Source organism: Macaca fascicularis, chromosome 17 (assembly GCF_037993035.2).
Source record: "Macaca fascicularis isolate 582-1 chromosome 17, T2T-MFA8v1.1".
In the NCBI taxonomy this organism is placed as follows: domain Eukaryota; kingdom Metazoa; phylum Chordata; class Mammalia; order Primates; family Cercopithecidae; genus Macaca; species Macaca fascicularis.
The window spans coordinates 103,967,192-103,982,807 of record NC_088391.1 but is presented as its reverse complement, the minus strand read 5'-3'; the positions used below and the strand labels follow the sequence as shown (position 1 = coordinate 103,982,807).

Here is a 15,616-nt window from a genome sequence, read left to right as displayed (position 1 = left end):
AATGTAAAGTTGTTTCTTTATGAGGACAAAACAAGGCCTGAGTTGCTGAATCCTGTTCCCAGAACTCACTTCTTCAAACACTGAAGGAAACAGCAGTTTGTTGCTGCATCAGGTCCACCTCTTCAGGCCTGAACTTCATCGTCCAAGTCTGTAAAAGGACACCTGGTGGTAGACCCTTCGAGGAGCTCATTGGTCCCCTCTTGACATTAGCAGGGCCTCATGACAGCATCACTCAAAAGCCTCCATGGTGAGAGGCACACAGTTCTCTTTGGTCCCCAGCTTTCAATTTCAGGATTTCTCCATAAACTCACAGGACACAAACAGGCACCACAGAACGGCTTTCACAACCAAGGCAAGTGAATGCTGGGCAGTGATGTCCACAGCCACTTTCTCTGCACAGGCAGCTGACCAGGCCCGAGTCCCCGCCCAACCCAAGTTCAGATTCTCTGCATCTTTACCAAAAGCAGGAGGAGCTTGGAGAGACAAACAGGACCCCAGAAACAGCCCCACACTGGCTACACCCCAATGTCTTACAGCAAAAGCATCCCTGTAATGTCTGATGAATTCATCATCTGCCCGCCTTCCCACTTACAAACCTTCACGACACTGGACAATCGTGTGTGAGGGCAGGATCTTCCAAGGTCAAGAGGGGAGAGGCACAGCTCTGCCTGATCCCAAGGGTCGTGCTGCCTGGGCAGACAGGAAACTTGGCTGCAGGCCAAGATGCCAGTGCCAGGCTATACTCCCTCAGCCAAGGGCCCTGCCAGCCCAGCTCTAGAACAACTTGAGGCCCTGCAGCTGCAGTGACTCGTGACAAGGGCCTATCCGACTCTACAGGAGGCGCCAAAGTGTCTTCCAAGACTAAATCTGAAGACGGTTCTGAGCACCACCATTACCTGCCATGTGACCCCATAGATCCGCGGGTCACAGCCACCCTGCTCAGGAACGGGAGGACAGCCTCTCTGGGCCCTGAGGGGGAGGGCCTGAGACATTTCAAGGGCAGTTCAAAAACTCAAAGTCTGTATGGACCTCCCCGAGTGTCTCCAAACTTAAGACCGGACTGCACCTGAGGCTATCACAGACTGGGTGGGCCAGGCATGGAAACAGACAGTCCCCACAGCAAGGAAATCCTCCCCAAATTGCCAAGGGCAGCCCATAATCTTGATAATAAATTTCTGTAAGTGGCCCATGCTATGCCAGCACTCCTGCTGGGCAAGACCAGGCCTCAGGTTCCCGGCGCCAGCCAGGTCGCCATCGGACAGCTGACTCCTGTTCTCCACATTCTCCCACTCAACAGAGTATAAAGAGAAATATTCCATTAGAATTTACCATTTTAATTCAAATAAATAAAATAAAATAAAAAACAAGTCCCTGAGCAAGAGAGCAGAAACCTAATCCTTCTCACCATTTCTCCAGCTGCGCCCGCTCAAGGAACATCAAAGGCAGCCACCTTCCAGGCTGTTTCCTCCTCCTGTGACCCTATATCACCCACTCCAGCACCGCCACTCACTCTCCACCCACAATACCATCACCACACTCACTCTCTACCAGCTCCACCATCACCACTCACTCTCCACCTACAACACCATCACCACTCTCTCCACTCACAACACTACCAACACTCACTCTCCACCCACAACACCATAATCACACTCACTCTCTACCAACTCCACCATCACGACTCACTCTCCCTCCAATCTACAATCACCACTCACTCTCCACTCCACCCACTCCACCATCATCACCACTTATTCTCCCCCAGTCTACCACCATCACCACTCACTCTCCACCTACAACACCATCACCACTCACTCTCCACCCACTCCACCATCACCACTCACTCTCCACCCACTCCACCACCACCACACTCTCTCTCCCCCAACCTACCACCATCACCACTCACTCTCTAGTCACACCATCACCACTCACTCACCACCCATTCCGCCATCACCATCACTCTCTCTCCACCCACAACACCATCACCACTCACTCTCCTCCAGTCTACCACACTCACTCTCCATCCAATCTACCATCACCACTCACTCTCCACCTACAACACCATCACCACTCACTCTCCACCTACAACACCATCACCACTCACTCTTCACCTACAACACCATCACCACTCACTCACTCTCCACCCACTCCAGCACCACCACACTCACTCTCCATCAAGTCCACCACCACTCACTCTGCACCTACTGTACCATCACTGATCACTCTCCTCACCACTCCTCAGTCATTTCCTACCCACTCTGCAAACTCTCAGAGTACCTCTCTCCTCCCTTCTGTGTAGCTCCTTGCTATACAGACCTTCACACTCACTGCCTCTCAACTGCTGTTCAAAGATGACACCCCCAGAGGACTGACTTCATCCTCTTCTTTCTGCCCCTAACTCACATGGAGCCATTTGTGGCCTTTTCCCACCTGCTTGTCTCCCTGTGCCCTACTTGAGGTTGGAAGCTCCCGAGTTGTTTTTCTCTAGTGTTCTCTCCAGAACTTTCCAGTCTCAGGTCTTGGGTGTCCTTGTTTCTTCTCCTCCATGGTGACTACCAGGGACTAGTTCCAGCTCCCTGCATCCTGTGGCACCTCATGGCCCTCTACAGAGGCCCCAGGGCTCTGAGAAGCTGGAGTGGCACAGCTTTCCCCTCGAATAAGGGCTTTTGGCACATACCTATGGTTTTACTGCAGTACCAGTGCTTTAAAAACCTAACTGGTGGGCTGGACACAGTGGCTCATGCCTGCAATCCCAGCACTTTGGGAGTCTGAGGTGGGCGGATCACCTGTGGTCAGGGGTTCAAGACCAGCCTGGCCAACATGGTGAAACCCAATGTCTACTAACAAAAAATTAGCTGGATGTGGTGGTGCGCCTGTAATCCCAGCTATTTGGGAGGCAGAGGAGGAGAATCGCTTGAACCCGGGAGGCTAAGGTCACAGTGAGCCGAGGTCACGCCATTGTACTCTAGCCTGGGCAACAAGAGCAAAACTGTCTCCAAAAAAAAAAAAAAAACCCTAACTGGTGATCTATGTTCCCTTCTGCAAAAGCTGCCAACATTATCTTTTCAAAACTCAAATGTCACACCTCTACTTAAAAGAGTTAGCTAGGCTGGGCACTGTGGCTCACGCCTGTAAGGTGGGTGGATTGTTGAGGTCAGGAGTTCAAGACCAGCCTGACCAACGTGGTGAAACCCCATCTCTACTAATAACACAAAAAAATTTGCCAGGCATGGTGGCACACGCCTGTAATCCTAGCTTCCTGGGAGGCTGAGACGAGAGGATTGCTTAAATCCAGGAGGCAGAGGCTGCAGTGGGCCAAGATCGCGCCACTGCACTCCAGCTTGGGAGACAGCGCAAGACTCTGTCTCAAAAGAAAAAGAGCTAGAGAAAACATCAAATTCCTTGACTTGTCCACAATCTCCCTTTCCAGCCAGACCCAGCACTCCTGACCACTCCCAGACTTTGAGCAGGGAAGGCCTCACCAGCTATAGAATCCTATTCTCCTCCCAGCGCCAGCCCCCAACTCAGATCATAACCCCTGAGCGCAAGGTAAGCCCCCAGGCCCTGTGCCTATGCAGCCCCTGACAAATGCCGCGTCTCAAATGCCAAAACTGGATAGAGCATTTGGAGTCCCGCAGAGTCGGATCACCTTTCTGTATGCCCCCGACCCCCAGCCTCACACTACATGCTGTTCACATACAGTGCCAATGAAATCAAGGGGGAATGAATGAGGGCCCCGGTGACACCACCCATTATGTATCAAAGCGTGTTTGAGAACCATTTGAGGAAACCACACAGGAAACCACACAACACCAGAAGCGTGCTCTAACCGAGGCCCTGGGCCCAGCTCCTCACTGTGAGGAGACGTAATGAACACGGCTGCGCGCTGAGCACATGGCCACATCTGGCATTCTGAGTGCATGCACGCATGAGGTCAGGGCATGGTACGGACAAGCACAGTGGATAGGATAAAAGTAGCCTCGCAGCACACCCAGATATGACTTCAAAAACCCACATTGGGTCCACCTGTGTGCTCATATGCCCTCTCTAAAGCACATCCCAGTGCTTGAAGCCAGGGACACCGTGTGACGTAGGTGGTCACAGGTCAGGGAGGGCAGACGCCCCACAAGGACTCACAGGGACCACTGAAACCTCTGCGTCGATGGAGAGGGTTCCACACTCCGGATGCATTTTCGCTACAGCTGTATCAACAACCCCTTTCACTCACAGTTACAGAGCAATGCGTGATGGGAAACACTAAGGAATCCAGCTTGCTTCAGTGACCAGCATTACCAAGCATGGTAAAGAACCACACGCCAATAAAATAGAGTACATTTCTGGCCTTAAAAGCCTCGATCCCCACACAAGTTTAAAAAATTATTCAAAATATTCTATAGTTTCATGACAAATATTAAGCAGGCTAAGTAGCATTTCTTACCAGATTTCATAAACCACCAAATCTCACCCTTCTGAGAAAAAAAAGTGGCCAAAACAATTGCTTAGCTCTTGGTCCACCCAAGTGGAATTAACTTCCTCTATAGAAAGACAGGTGCCAGCAGGTGGCTACAGTCTGAGACCTAAGCCTGGCCCCCGTCCAGGATCTTATGTGGAAGCCCCCAAGAAATGGAGGATTCGCTGCGGTGCTGCAACACCCTCCACCTCAATTTAATAAGGAGTTTATTCAAAATTAGCAATTAACACAGTCGGTAAAGATAAGGAGAAAGTCAGAAGGCACCACCCCATCACCACCCAACTGCACAGTGTGGTATCCAAGGCCACAACTTGGGGGTGGTGAGCGCAGTTTCAGAGATCAGATCCTTCCATCTTTCACCTTCATCCCGCTTCAGATGCTTTAAAAGTCTGAAAATAAACACTACTGTAGCTTATGCGTTGTCATTCTGAAATAAAGGCAGAAAACTACAAAGAATTTAGTGCGAGGCAAACATTCGTGTGCAGCATGAAGCAAACATACTTACATCTTTTGCCATGTTACCAGATCCGGGAAATAAATGCTACAAATGTTCACCTTCCCAGAGAAGAAAAATGATTTTTCTGGTAAAAAAAAAAAAAAGGAAGGAAAAACAATAAATAAGTAAGAATGAAAAAAGAAGTTGAAAAAATAACACATCTCAAAGGAAACGTGGACCTTCCTTCCCAAAGGCACCCTCCATCCTGAGAGCGGAGCTGGCCAAACCGACTCCCACACTCAGGATTTTAAGTCGCCTCGTCAGACGGAAATGCCCCCTGCGCAAAAGTGGCCCGCGGGCCCGCAGGGTCACCACCACGACCCCCAGGTCCCCGACGGCCCGCCCAGCGGCCGAGGGTGGGGCTGAGCCCCGGCAGCCAGGGCGCAGCGCCTCCCTCCCGCCGCTGCAGGGGGGGCCCCACCACCCACCTGGGCGCAGCCCCAGGGTCCCGGCGCAACGTGCAGGCTCGCGGCGTCCACCCCAGACCCCGGCGGCGCCCGCCTGGCTGACCGGTAACTCTGACAGGTGGGCTTCCGGGGTCCGCGCCGCGCGCCTGTCACTAGGCCTCGGGCCGCCTCCGCACGAGGCGCCTCCCGCGCGCGCCGGAACCGGGTCCCCGCGGGCCGCCGTGGGGCGGCATCCCCTCCCCCGCCCTGCGCGCTCCGGCCGACCCTGGCCCTGGCCCCACCTCCGGCGCGGGGCGCGGGCGCTGCTATCGGCCAGGAGGGCCAGGCCCGGGACCCCCGCCCCGCGGTCACCTGGGGAGCCCCCACCAGCGCCGAGCGCGCGGGGTCCCCGAGGCACAGGAGCGCGCGGGGCGCGGGAGGGCGCGGGAGACCGCGGGTCGGGGCCGCGCGGCGCCTACACGCGGCCGGGGCACAGGATGGGGTGGCCGGGGGTCCCGCCCGCACCCCCGGCCCCCGCCCGCGGCTCCCGCGGCATCCCCTGCCCGCCCGCACCTGGCTGCCCGGTCCGGCCGCGCGGGCGGGGACGCGGAAAGGGCGCGGTGCGGGGCGCGGGGCGGCGCAGGGAGGCGCGGGCGGGGGCCGGGCCGGGCGGTCCCGGCCGTGGCGGGGTCCCTGCCCTGGGCCGAGCGGCGCCGGGACGCGGGGCTCACCCTGGCCGAGCGTCGGGCCGGCGTGACGTGCGCGCGGCGCGGTGACGTGGGCGGCGGCGGGCCCCGCAGCGCGCCTGCGCGCCTTTTCGCGCCTTCGGCGCCCTCCTCCTCCTCTTCTGCAGCTCCTCGGTCTCCCGCTCCTCCCGCCAGTGCTGCGCGCCCTGGGAGGGCGGGGAGGGGCCGTGCGCGCGTGTCCGCGTGTGCGCGTGCGCGTGCGGAGATGGAACCGGGGCCTGCGCCGGGACGGGCAGTGAGCGCGCGCGGCGTGCGCTCGGAGGCCAAGGGGCCGCGTTTGTGCGCGTCTGTGACGGTGTGTCTGGAGAGAGAGGTGGCCGGCTGTGTGCAAGAGTGTGTGTGTACATGGGGGAGCGGGGTCGGCTATGTGCACGAGTGTGTGTGCACGTGGGGGAGCGGCGACTGGTGTGTGCACGTAGGGGAGCGAGTAGTGTGCGCACTAGTGTGTGTGCATGTGAGGGGGCGGGGACTGGTGTGTGCACTAGTGTGTGTGCACATGGGGCAGCAGGTGGGGGGCCGGGTGTGTCAGGATGTGTGTGCAGGGAGCAGAGAGTGCCGGCTGTGTGCATGTGTGTAGGGGGGAGCACGGACTAGTGTGTCCAGGAGTGTGTGTGCGAATAGCGGGGCCGGGTGTGTGCTTGAGCTCTCTCTCACAAAGGAGAGACAGCCAGCTGTGTGCGCGCCTGTATGCACGGAGGGAAGGGGCCGCTTGTGTGCACGAGTGTCTGTGCACATAAAGGGCTGACTGTGTGTGGGGCTGTGCATGTATGGAGAGCAGGTGTGTGCACAGACGTGTGTATGTGGACACACGGAACAGAGGTGTGTGTGCATGCGTGGCACAGAGGCCGCTGCCTCTGCTGGACCCGGTGACCTCCAAGCCCATGCCTGGCCTACGCCCAGATTACCAACAATTCTGGGCGTCCTCGGTGCCCACTGGACGCAGCCTGGCCCGGGACTCGGGAGGGAAAGCAGGGACAGGAAAACTCCAGAAACAGTTTCATTGCATGGTGAGCCTGGTGGTCCCCGAGTCCTGGAGACTCAGTCCACCCTGGACGGCCCCGCCGCTAGGGCCAGGCCCGAGCACCCCAGCCAAGGGCGGGCTAGGCCAGAGAAGAGTCCAAAGTTCAGGGCCACAGCTGGCGGCAGAGGCTGGTGCGCACGGAGCGTAAGTCTAGGAGGACTTGAGGAGCTGACCAAAGGCCTCTCTGCCTATGCAGGGTATTATTACATGACAGCCCGCTTTGCACATTTTATGCTGATTTTGGCCACTCCTGCTCCTCAGGCAAGGCCGCACGCCCTAAAGTTCTGGTCACCTGGCTTCAACTGCTTATAAATTAGCACCCGTTTCTTCTTTGAAGACTACCAGAAACACTCACTTTCTGCGAGCTGGTTCACACAAATAGGTACTTAGACAACACTGATGTTCCTCAAATGGCCCTATCTTCCTAGCTCCGTTCCTTCTCTTTCACAGGAATTCTTTATGTGTTCCTAAATTTCAGTATTTGAGCCCTGATGGCAACAGTGACACCCTCCCGGCCTCTGGGGACTTCTCCCTGAGACCTGGGGGCTCCAGTTAGGAGGATACACACGTAGGGTACAAGATTGGGGTCTTAAACGTCTTCCCCACAAATTCAGGATTCTGATAAGCCAACAATGTTTATATAGTTGATAACTAATATTATTCAAAGAAATTTCTGCACAAAAATCACTGCACTGAGATACTCTGAACGCGCATGAGGCACTGCAGCTCACGGGGCTCTGTGTGGCTTAGCAAAAGGGCAAAAAGTTACTCCCTTTTTCCTCTCCATAGCCACATGTTCCACAGAAAGCCTTCGTTTCTCTTAACAAAAGTCAACAGAATTCCCTCTAAAATGTTTGGTTGATGATCCAAATATTTTTAGCCACTGCCTTGTCTTGCAGTCTCTTGATTGGGTTGCTGAAATGCAAACTTCCTAAATAAGCCCATAACCCTAGGAATTTAAGCCATTGGCCTCCCTGTGTCTCCAGAGCCTGGGCTGTTTAGGAGACAAGGTTCTTTTAATGATGCACTCATTCAGGTGTTGACTTGCACCACATGCCAGAGGCGAAGTTCAGCCCTATGGTTGGGGCCAGATACTGTCTTGTTTTGTGCATGTAGGCACCAGATTCAGCTACCGTCCCAAATATTACATGGAAATGGCCTGTGCTTCGTTTTACTAGAAGTGAACGTGTCCTTCCCAGGAAAAGTCTTCATCTCCCAAAAGCTGTGTATGTGTCTGCTCCAGAGTCTCCAGTCATGGTACAAACTCTCCCTGCCAATTCCACACCCCCATTAAACTGTCCTCTTTTTCAGAGAGAGAGAATTTTCTAATCCTGTTTTAATTCTAAATCTGCTGATTACATATCCAGATTGTCTTTTGTTTCCCTCCTTGATGACATTGGTCTTTTCTCCAACCATCTCCTGTTTTCTGCCTTCTTCCATCACCATGACAAGAGGCCTTTGGTGGGAGGACAAGCAGGAGGCAGGGACTCATGGAATGTATGGGGAGAGTTAAAAAATAACATTCCTGGATATGGGTAAATGGCATTTTCTTGATCTTTGGTAAAATGTCAATAAAGGCATCTGTAGAAAACTTTGCTCTGTGTATTTGAGTGCATCATAAAACATGGGAAAATCTGTGCACTTTCCCAACCTCCAGGTCTGTCTCGCGTGGCTCTCCTTTGCTCTCACAGATCAATACTCCTAACCCCACCACCACCCCCAGACACAAAGACATTTTTTTGTGTTTCCTACTCTCCTACTCTCTCCTACTGCATTATTGCTCCTTTTTAAAATTCCCGGTCAAATCCCAAGTTCTCCCTCTTGGAAGGAAGGTCCGTTGTGATCCTGCCACATTAGCATGCTATAATATTATTTCTGTCTTAAAGACTGTCACATTCATTTATAGTCTGAAACCACAGTTCTTTCAAAATCACCCCTTGGATCTGACAAATTCTAGAGGAGCATATCACCAAATTTATAAAAGTCTAATTTACCCTAATTGACCAATTTTGCCTACTCCTTAGACATGTTCCCTTGCTTTGATCTGGAATCTTCTCTGGCTTTTGCGATGAGAGACCCCTTGGCACCTCGGCCATTGACTCTGCAGTTCTCCTGAAGTGTCCCTGCCCTGTGGCTTGCTTCACTCTGGCTGAGATAATGTCAGGTGATGTTCTGTGGAGTCCCATGATTTCAGGTTGAAAGATATATGTTCTCCTGGCGTCATCTCCTTTCCCCACAGCACCCATCTGTGGTCAGCCCAAGGTGAAGCCAGCACCAGAAGCCTACAGAATAATTTTGTTTGAGAAATGTGGCCTCACATGCAATTGAGTACCTTTGGGTGTTTTTCTGCTGCCTGCCCACGCCTCTTATGGATTCACAGAAGGAACTTAGCGTCCACTGGACACTAATGCTGAGATGATGGGGCGTCACATCACTGTGGATAAGTGGTCTTAGCCTCCGTGATGTGCAAATTCCTTTAACTGAGAAATAAGTGGATAAAAATACAGTTTGTTAATAAGAAGACAAAACCACAGTTTTGAAACCCTTGCCTTCCCTGCATTCCTCCCTCCCCAAGCATTTCTGAGCTCCTACTAAGTGCCAGACACAACTCTGGGTGCTGATATTATGCCGATAATAAGAGACTGTCCAGAGTCAAACTGGAGAGACAGATGCACCTGCAATTATAATGGATGTGACCTGGTGGGACAAGCTCATGTTCACGATTGGGAAGGGGGCTATGGAAGCACAGAACAATGATTTCTCCCTGCACACAGTCAGCAACACTTCATGGAGAAGGTGACAACTGAGAGACACTATGACCAGCTGAGTATATACACAGGTGTGTCTGAGAGTGTGTGTGTGTGTGCACAAACAGAAACAAATCAGTTTGCACTCCAGCCTAGACGACAGAGCAAGACTCCCTCTCAAAAGGATTAAAAAAAAAAAAAAAGCAATGCAAGCAAGAACCAAGCAGCCAGTCCAGACAGAACCAGGACGTTGAACAGATGCTAGAATTAGTCTGCGCCAGATCTCATCAGAGCCCTGTGCTCCAGACTCACGTCCTGCCTGGGAGCCTTCCAAGGGCTGTGTGTCCTCCAGCCCCTAGTTTTCCCACTCTGGATGGCACCTGCCTCGGCCTCCCAAAATGCTGGGATTATAGGTGCAAGCCACTGCACCCAGTCTGATCTGCTAGTATTTTATTGAAGACTTTTGCATTTATGTTCATGAGAGAGATGACTCTGTAGTTTTCTTTTCTTGCAATGTCTTTGTCTAGTTTTCATATTATGTTAATGCTGGCCTCACAGAATAAATTAAAACATATTCCTCTGCTTTTATCTTCTGGAAGAGACTGTAGAGAAGTGGTATAATTTATTCCTTAAATGTTTAGTAAAATTTACCAGTGAACCTATCTGAGCCTGGTGCTTTCTGTTATTCATTATTGATTCAATTTCTTTAATAGATTTAGGTCTATTCAAATTGTCTCTTTTTGTGTGAGTTTTGGCAGATTGTGTCTTCCAAGGAATTGGTCCATTTCATATAGGATACCAAATTTGCAGGCACAGAGTTGTTCGTCATATGCCTTTATTACCCCTTTAATGTCCATGAGTTCTATATGAAGTCTAATGGGCCCTCTATCATTTTGGATATGAGCAATTTCTGTCTTCTCTGTTTTTTCCTTAGCCTGGCTAGAAGTTTATGGATTTTATTAATCTTTTCAAAAAACCATCTTTTGGTTTTATTGCTTTTTGCTATTGTTTTCTTGTTTTCATTTCATTGGTTTCTGCTCTAATTCTTATTATTTCTTTTCTTCTGCTTACATTGAATTTAATTTCTAGTTCACTAAAGTGGAGACTTAGATCATTGATTTTAGATATTTCTTCTTTTCTAATATATGTAGTCAATGCCATAAGTTCTCCTTTAAGCACTGCTTTTGCTGTACTCCACAAATTTTGATAGTTGTATTTTCATTTTCATTTAGGTCAATGAAAGATTTTTAAATTTCTCTTGAAATTTCTACTTAAGCCTATGTCTTATCTACAAGTATGTTGTTTAATCAACAAGTAGTTTGGGATTTTCCAGTGACAACCCGACTTGAAATTTTATACAGAATACCAACAGATCTAGTAATTCCAAGATCATCTTGAAGAACAATAATGTTGAAGGATTTATACTACCAAATTTCAATGCCACATTAAGATAGTGTGGTGATGGCCTACAGATAAATAAATATAGCTAAAGAGATCAATGACACAGAATAGAAAATCCCAAAATAGACTCACATATTATATTTACTTGATTTTCAACAAAGGCATCAATGCCATTAATGAGAAAATAAAAGTCTTTTCAATAAATGGTGCTGGATCTCATATGGAAAAAAAATGAACTTTGATCTCTACCTCACACCAAACCCCCCAAATTAAACTGTATGATATTACATTAATTTTAGCTTTATGAAAGCTAAAATTAGATATTTTGAAGAAAACAGGACCTTAGGATAGGCAAAAATTTTTTAAATAGAGCAAAAATAGCACCAAGTATAAAAGAAAAAATGTATAACTTGGACTTTTTTAAGATTTAAAACTCTTGCTCATCAAAAGCAAGTTTAAAAAATATTCACAGACTAGGGAAATATTTACAACACAAATATCTAACAAAGAAATATCCAGAACAATTAAGAACAACTACAAGTTAATAAATAAAAGAAAACTCAGTTATAAGATTGTCAAAAAGCCTTGAGCTATAGTAAAGAAGAAATCCAAATGGCCAAGAAACATGTGAAAATGTTCTCAGCCTCTTTAGTAATCAGAAAAACGCAAATTAAAGGCATAGGCAAATACCATTTCATACCCATCTGAATGGCTAAAAGGCAAGGGATTGACAACATCAAGTGTTGGCAAAGAATGTGACACAAGTGGAGCTGTCATATATTGGTGGTGGGAGTGTTAAATGTTAAAATTCTTTTGAAAAACTGACTAATATTCCCTAATGAAGTCAAACATACAACTACTCCATGGTCCAGCAATTCCACTCCCAGGAATATATCCAAGAGAAATCAATGCATTTGTCTATCAAAAGACATCTTCAGGAGGTTAAAGCAAGAGAATTGCTTGAACCTGGGAAGCAGAGGTTGCAGTGAGCAGCACTATGTGTAACTGTTCCAAACTGGGACCTGTCCCAATGCTCCCTGACAACAGGACAAATTCTGATAGAGTCACACGATGGAATGAACTGTCCACAATTACAGGCAGTAATGGGGTAAAATGCCTCATAAATACTGTTTTGAGCTCTTGCTCAAAGAGTAGCAAGACACAAAACACTACATTTTGTGTGGATCCATTTTTATACAGTACCAAACAAGCAAAATGAATCTAGTTGGGACAGAGGCTGCTGGTTGGAAGGTGGGAGTGGGAGTGGGAATAAATGGAAGAGAACACAGGGGGTCTTGGGGTGCTGGCAAAGCTGCATTTCATTGATCTGGGTCTAGGTTAAATAGGTGAATCCAGTGAAAATTCATCAAGCTGTAACTTGTGATATTTGTACCTTTCCATGCGTATACAATACAGCAATAAAAAGTAAGAAACCAATCCAGAAGAAATCAAACCAATATCCGATTTGACAACAGAACAAAATATGAAATACAAGGAACAACTCTAATGAAAAATGTGTACAACACAATACTATAAAATACAACTGAAAGACAGAAGAAGAACTAAATACATAAAGGTATATGCTGTTCATGGCTCAGAAGAGTCAGTGTTGTTGATGGGCCAATATATATACACATGAAAAGATTCTTGTTCTCATTAATTATTAGGGAGATACAGATCAAGACCACAGTCAGAAATCATTTTATGCCCATATGACAGGCAAACTTTAAGAAGTCGGACAATAGCAAATACTGGAAAGGCTGTGGGCCAATGACATTTCTTACACATGACCAGTAAGAGTGTGAGTTGATACAGTCACTTTTGAAAATAATTTGGCACAATCCTATTAGGTTGTATATTTGCACAACCTGCTACCTAACAATTCCACATTCAAGACCTGTCCCAGGGATCATGCTCAGCACCAATGTTTATGCTAACAAAAAGGTGGAAGGCAGCTCAAATGTTCAACTGCAGGACACCAGATAAACAAAGTGAGGCGTATTCCCACAATAGGATAACAAGTGAGAATGAATGAAGTAAAATGTCCCTAATGCCCATATATAATATCATATCCTTCTTATAAAGTTTAAAAACAAAAAGACAAAACTCATGTATGCATAATAAATATATATAAGAAAAGAGACAAGCTAGAAAGGATAACAAGTGTCAAAGTCAGAGTAGTTCTTTGGTTACTTTCGGGGGGAAAACTTAGGGAGCTGTGTGTCATCATGTTTTTGGGTAGGGCTGTGGTTACACTAGGATTTGTTATGTTCAATGGACATATAAACTAAGAGATACAACTGGACCATGCATGCAAGAGTGCAGCTGCCACTGAAACAAAGATAAGGATCAACCCTGTCTTCCTACCTGAAAGCAAGCTCTCCTCATTGTCAGTCCTTCCAAATCCTGCCACTTCGAAGGCTCGCCTGACCTCCACATGTTGACCTTTGCTTGTATGGCCCCTCCTCTACCACACATCAGCAAACCAGAGAAGTGAAGGGGATCTTAGAGCTACTTTTACTTCTTACTTTATATAATTTTGTTAACAGTGAAAATTATAGGCACTTTTTCCGGCATTTCTCTGTATTTCCATATAAATATATAAAATGAAATCTTAGTTTTAAAAATCTAAAGAACATGTTTTAGTACAGAAGTTGCAAACTGGTGGTTTACCCTACTCAGGATTAAAAAGAAAAAAAGCAAAGAATATTGCTAACATTTAAAAATCACAAAATTTTATACAGAAGTCCGTATTTCTGGCTTCTTTTAAAAAATCAGACGATCTGGCCAATGTTTCTGCATTCCTACTTAGCAGCTGCCTGCCAAGACTGAGCAGCACCAAGTTCCCACCCCTCTGATGCCACACTCAGCTCATTCACCTGCCTGGCCGCGGCATTTGTTCATTGATTTCTCTTTACCATCTTCCCTTCCTTTACATGATGCGCATGTTTGTCTCTGTGTCCTGACACCAAGGAAGCCTGTTCTTAGTAGCCCAGGGTCATCATCTCCTTGGGCAGATGAGGACTCTAACAAGAACCCAGGAAAATGACCGCACACCCTGGCACAGAGGTTGCCCCAAGCCAGGCTCCAAGTGAGCCATCAGTAGACAGGGCTCCAAGGGTGAGGGCAGGAGGTGACTGAGTTGCTGTTAGGGGCTGTTGGCCTAAAAGAGCTAAGATCTGTCCTGCTGGGAGGCGGGAAAATAAATCCATGATGGAACCAGACCAGATTTCACAGGGAGACACAGGCTGGTGATAGGCATGGCCAGAGGAGATCACTTGACATTTTGGTACAGGCTGAAAAAGAAACAATTCAGGGTTCGGCCTTTTATAGAAAATTATCAAAGCAACGTTTAAAAGAAACGTTCTCACTCAAAACCTGAGACTCACCTTGTCTGAGCTCAAACCACAGTATTTGAGCCTCAGGGGTGGGCAAGAAAACTAGGTCAGGATCAAACAGGGCTGCAGAGTAGGGTGGGGGCCGTGGCAACACCAGGCTGGGCCCAGGCAATTCAGAACGGCCCTGCATGGCGTAACGCCCTCAGGACACTGACCAGAAACCAGACCTCAAAAAGAAAGTCGCACTCCACAGGGAATTCGGGTTCCCTCTGGCCTGCACCTTTCCCTTCTTTCCGTCTTCTGATTATTGAAGGAGTGAATTACCTACGTGAGGCAGGGCTGTGGCTGTGGCTCCGGGCCTCGCTCTCGCCCGCCCGGGCCCCAGACCTAGAACCTCACGCTGGCCTCTGAGCGCCAGGGACTTGCAGGTCCCGCTGCAGGCTTCACCAGTCTCTGCGATGCACAGAGAGAGGAAATGTCCGCGCCAGTTCAGACCAGGCAGACTGAGGACAAAACAGGTCCTGCCGACAAGCGCACACGAGGCTCACGCACCACAGGTAGTTTCAGTCAGGCCTGAGCCGCGAAGGGCTGAGCAGTGCGCACCGGAAGGGGCGAGGGCCCTGCCGGAAACCCACACGGACAGAAAGACGTCCTGGAAAGACCAGGATGACCGCAGTGTTGCACGAGAAGACGGCACCGTGATCTACACTGGCAGAAACTCTGCCCACCTCCGGGTCTGAGGGGAAAGTATGAGGGGACGGTCTGTGGGTCTGAGGGGAGGGTCAGAGGGCCTGAGAGGAGGAGCTGTGCGTCTGAGAGGAGGGTCTGAGGATCTGAAGGAAGGATCGGAGGGTCTGAGAGGAGGGTCTGAGGATCTGAGGGAAGGATCGGAGGGTCTGAGAGGAGGGTCTCTGGGTCTGAGGGGAGGCTCTGTGTGTCTGAGGGGAGGGTCTGTGGGTCTGAGGGAAGGGTCTGTGGGTCTGAGAGGAGCGTTCCAGGGTCTGAGGGGAGCG

General features: G+C 49.3%; 1 protein-coding gene across 30 annotated transcripts in view; it reads right to left on the bottom strand.

Moving 5' to 3' along the window:
• TFDP1 (transcription factor Dp-1) overlaps positions 1-6,114 on the bottom strand; it is a 58,145-nt gene extending 52,031 nt beyond the window's left edge. For 11 of the 30 annotated variants that reach the window (XM_065533522.2, XM_065533523.2, XM_065533526.2 and 8 more), the window contains exons 1-2: positions 5,924-6,100; positions 4,974-5,049 (exon numbers count right to left, since the gene is read on the bottom strand). In XM_065533522.2, the coding sequence (XP_065389594.1) occupies positions 4,974-4,985 (12 nt within the window). In that variant the 5' untranslated portion in view covers positions 4,986-5,049; positions 5,924-6,100. Of the gene's footprint in view, positions 1-4,973; positions 5,050-5,392; positions 5,608-5,923 lie in introns of those variants that run through there. The other 19 variants (XM_074021526.1, XM_074021529.1, XM_074021531.1 and 16 more) reach the window with 4 other exon arrangements.
• Positions 6,115-15,616: the final 9,502 nt, after the last annotated feature.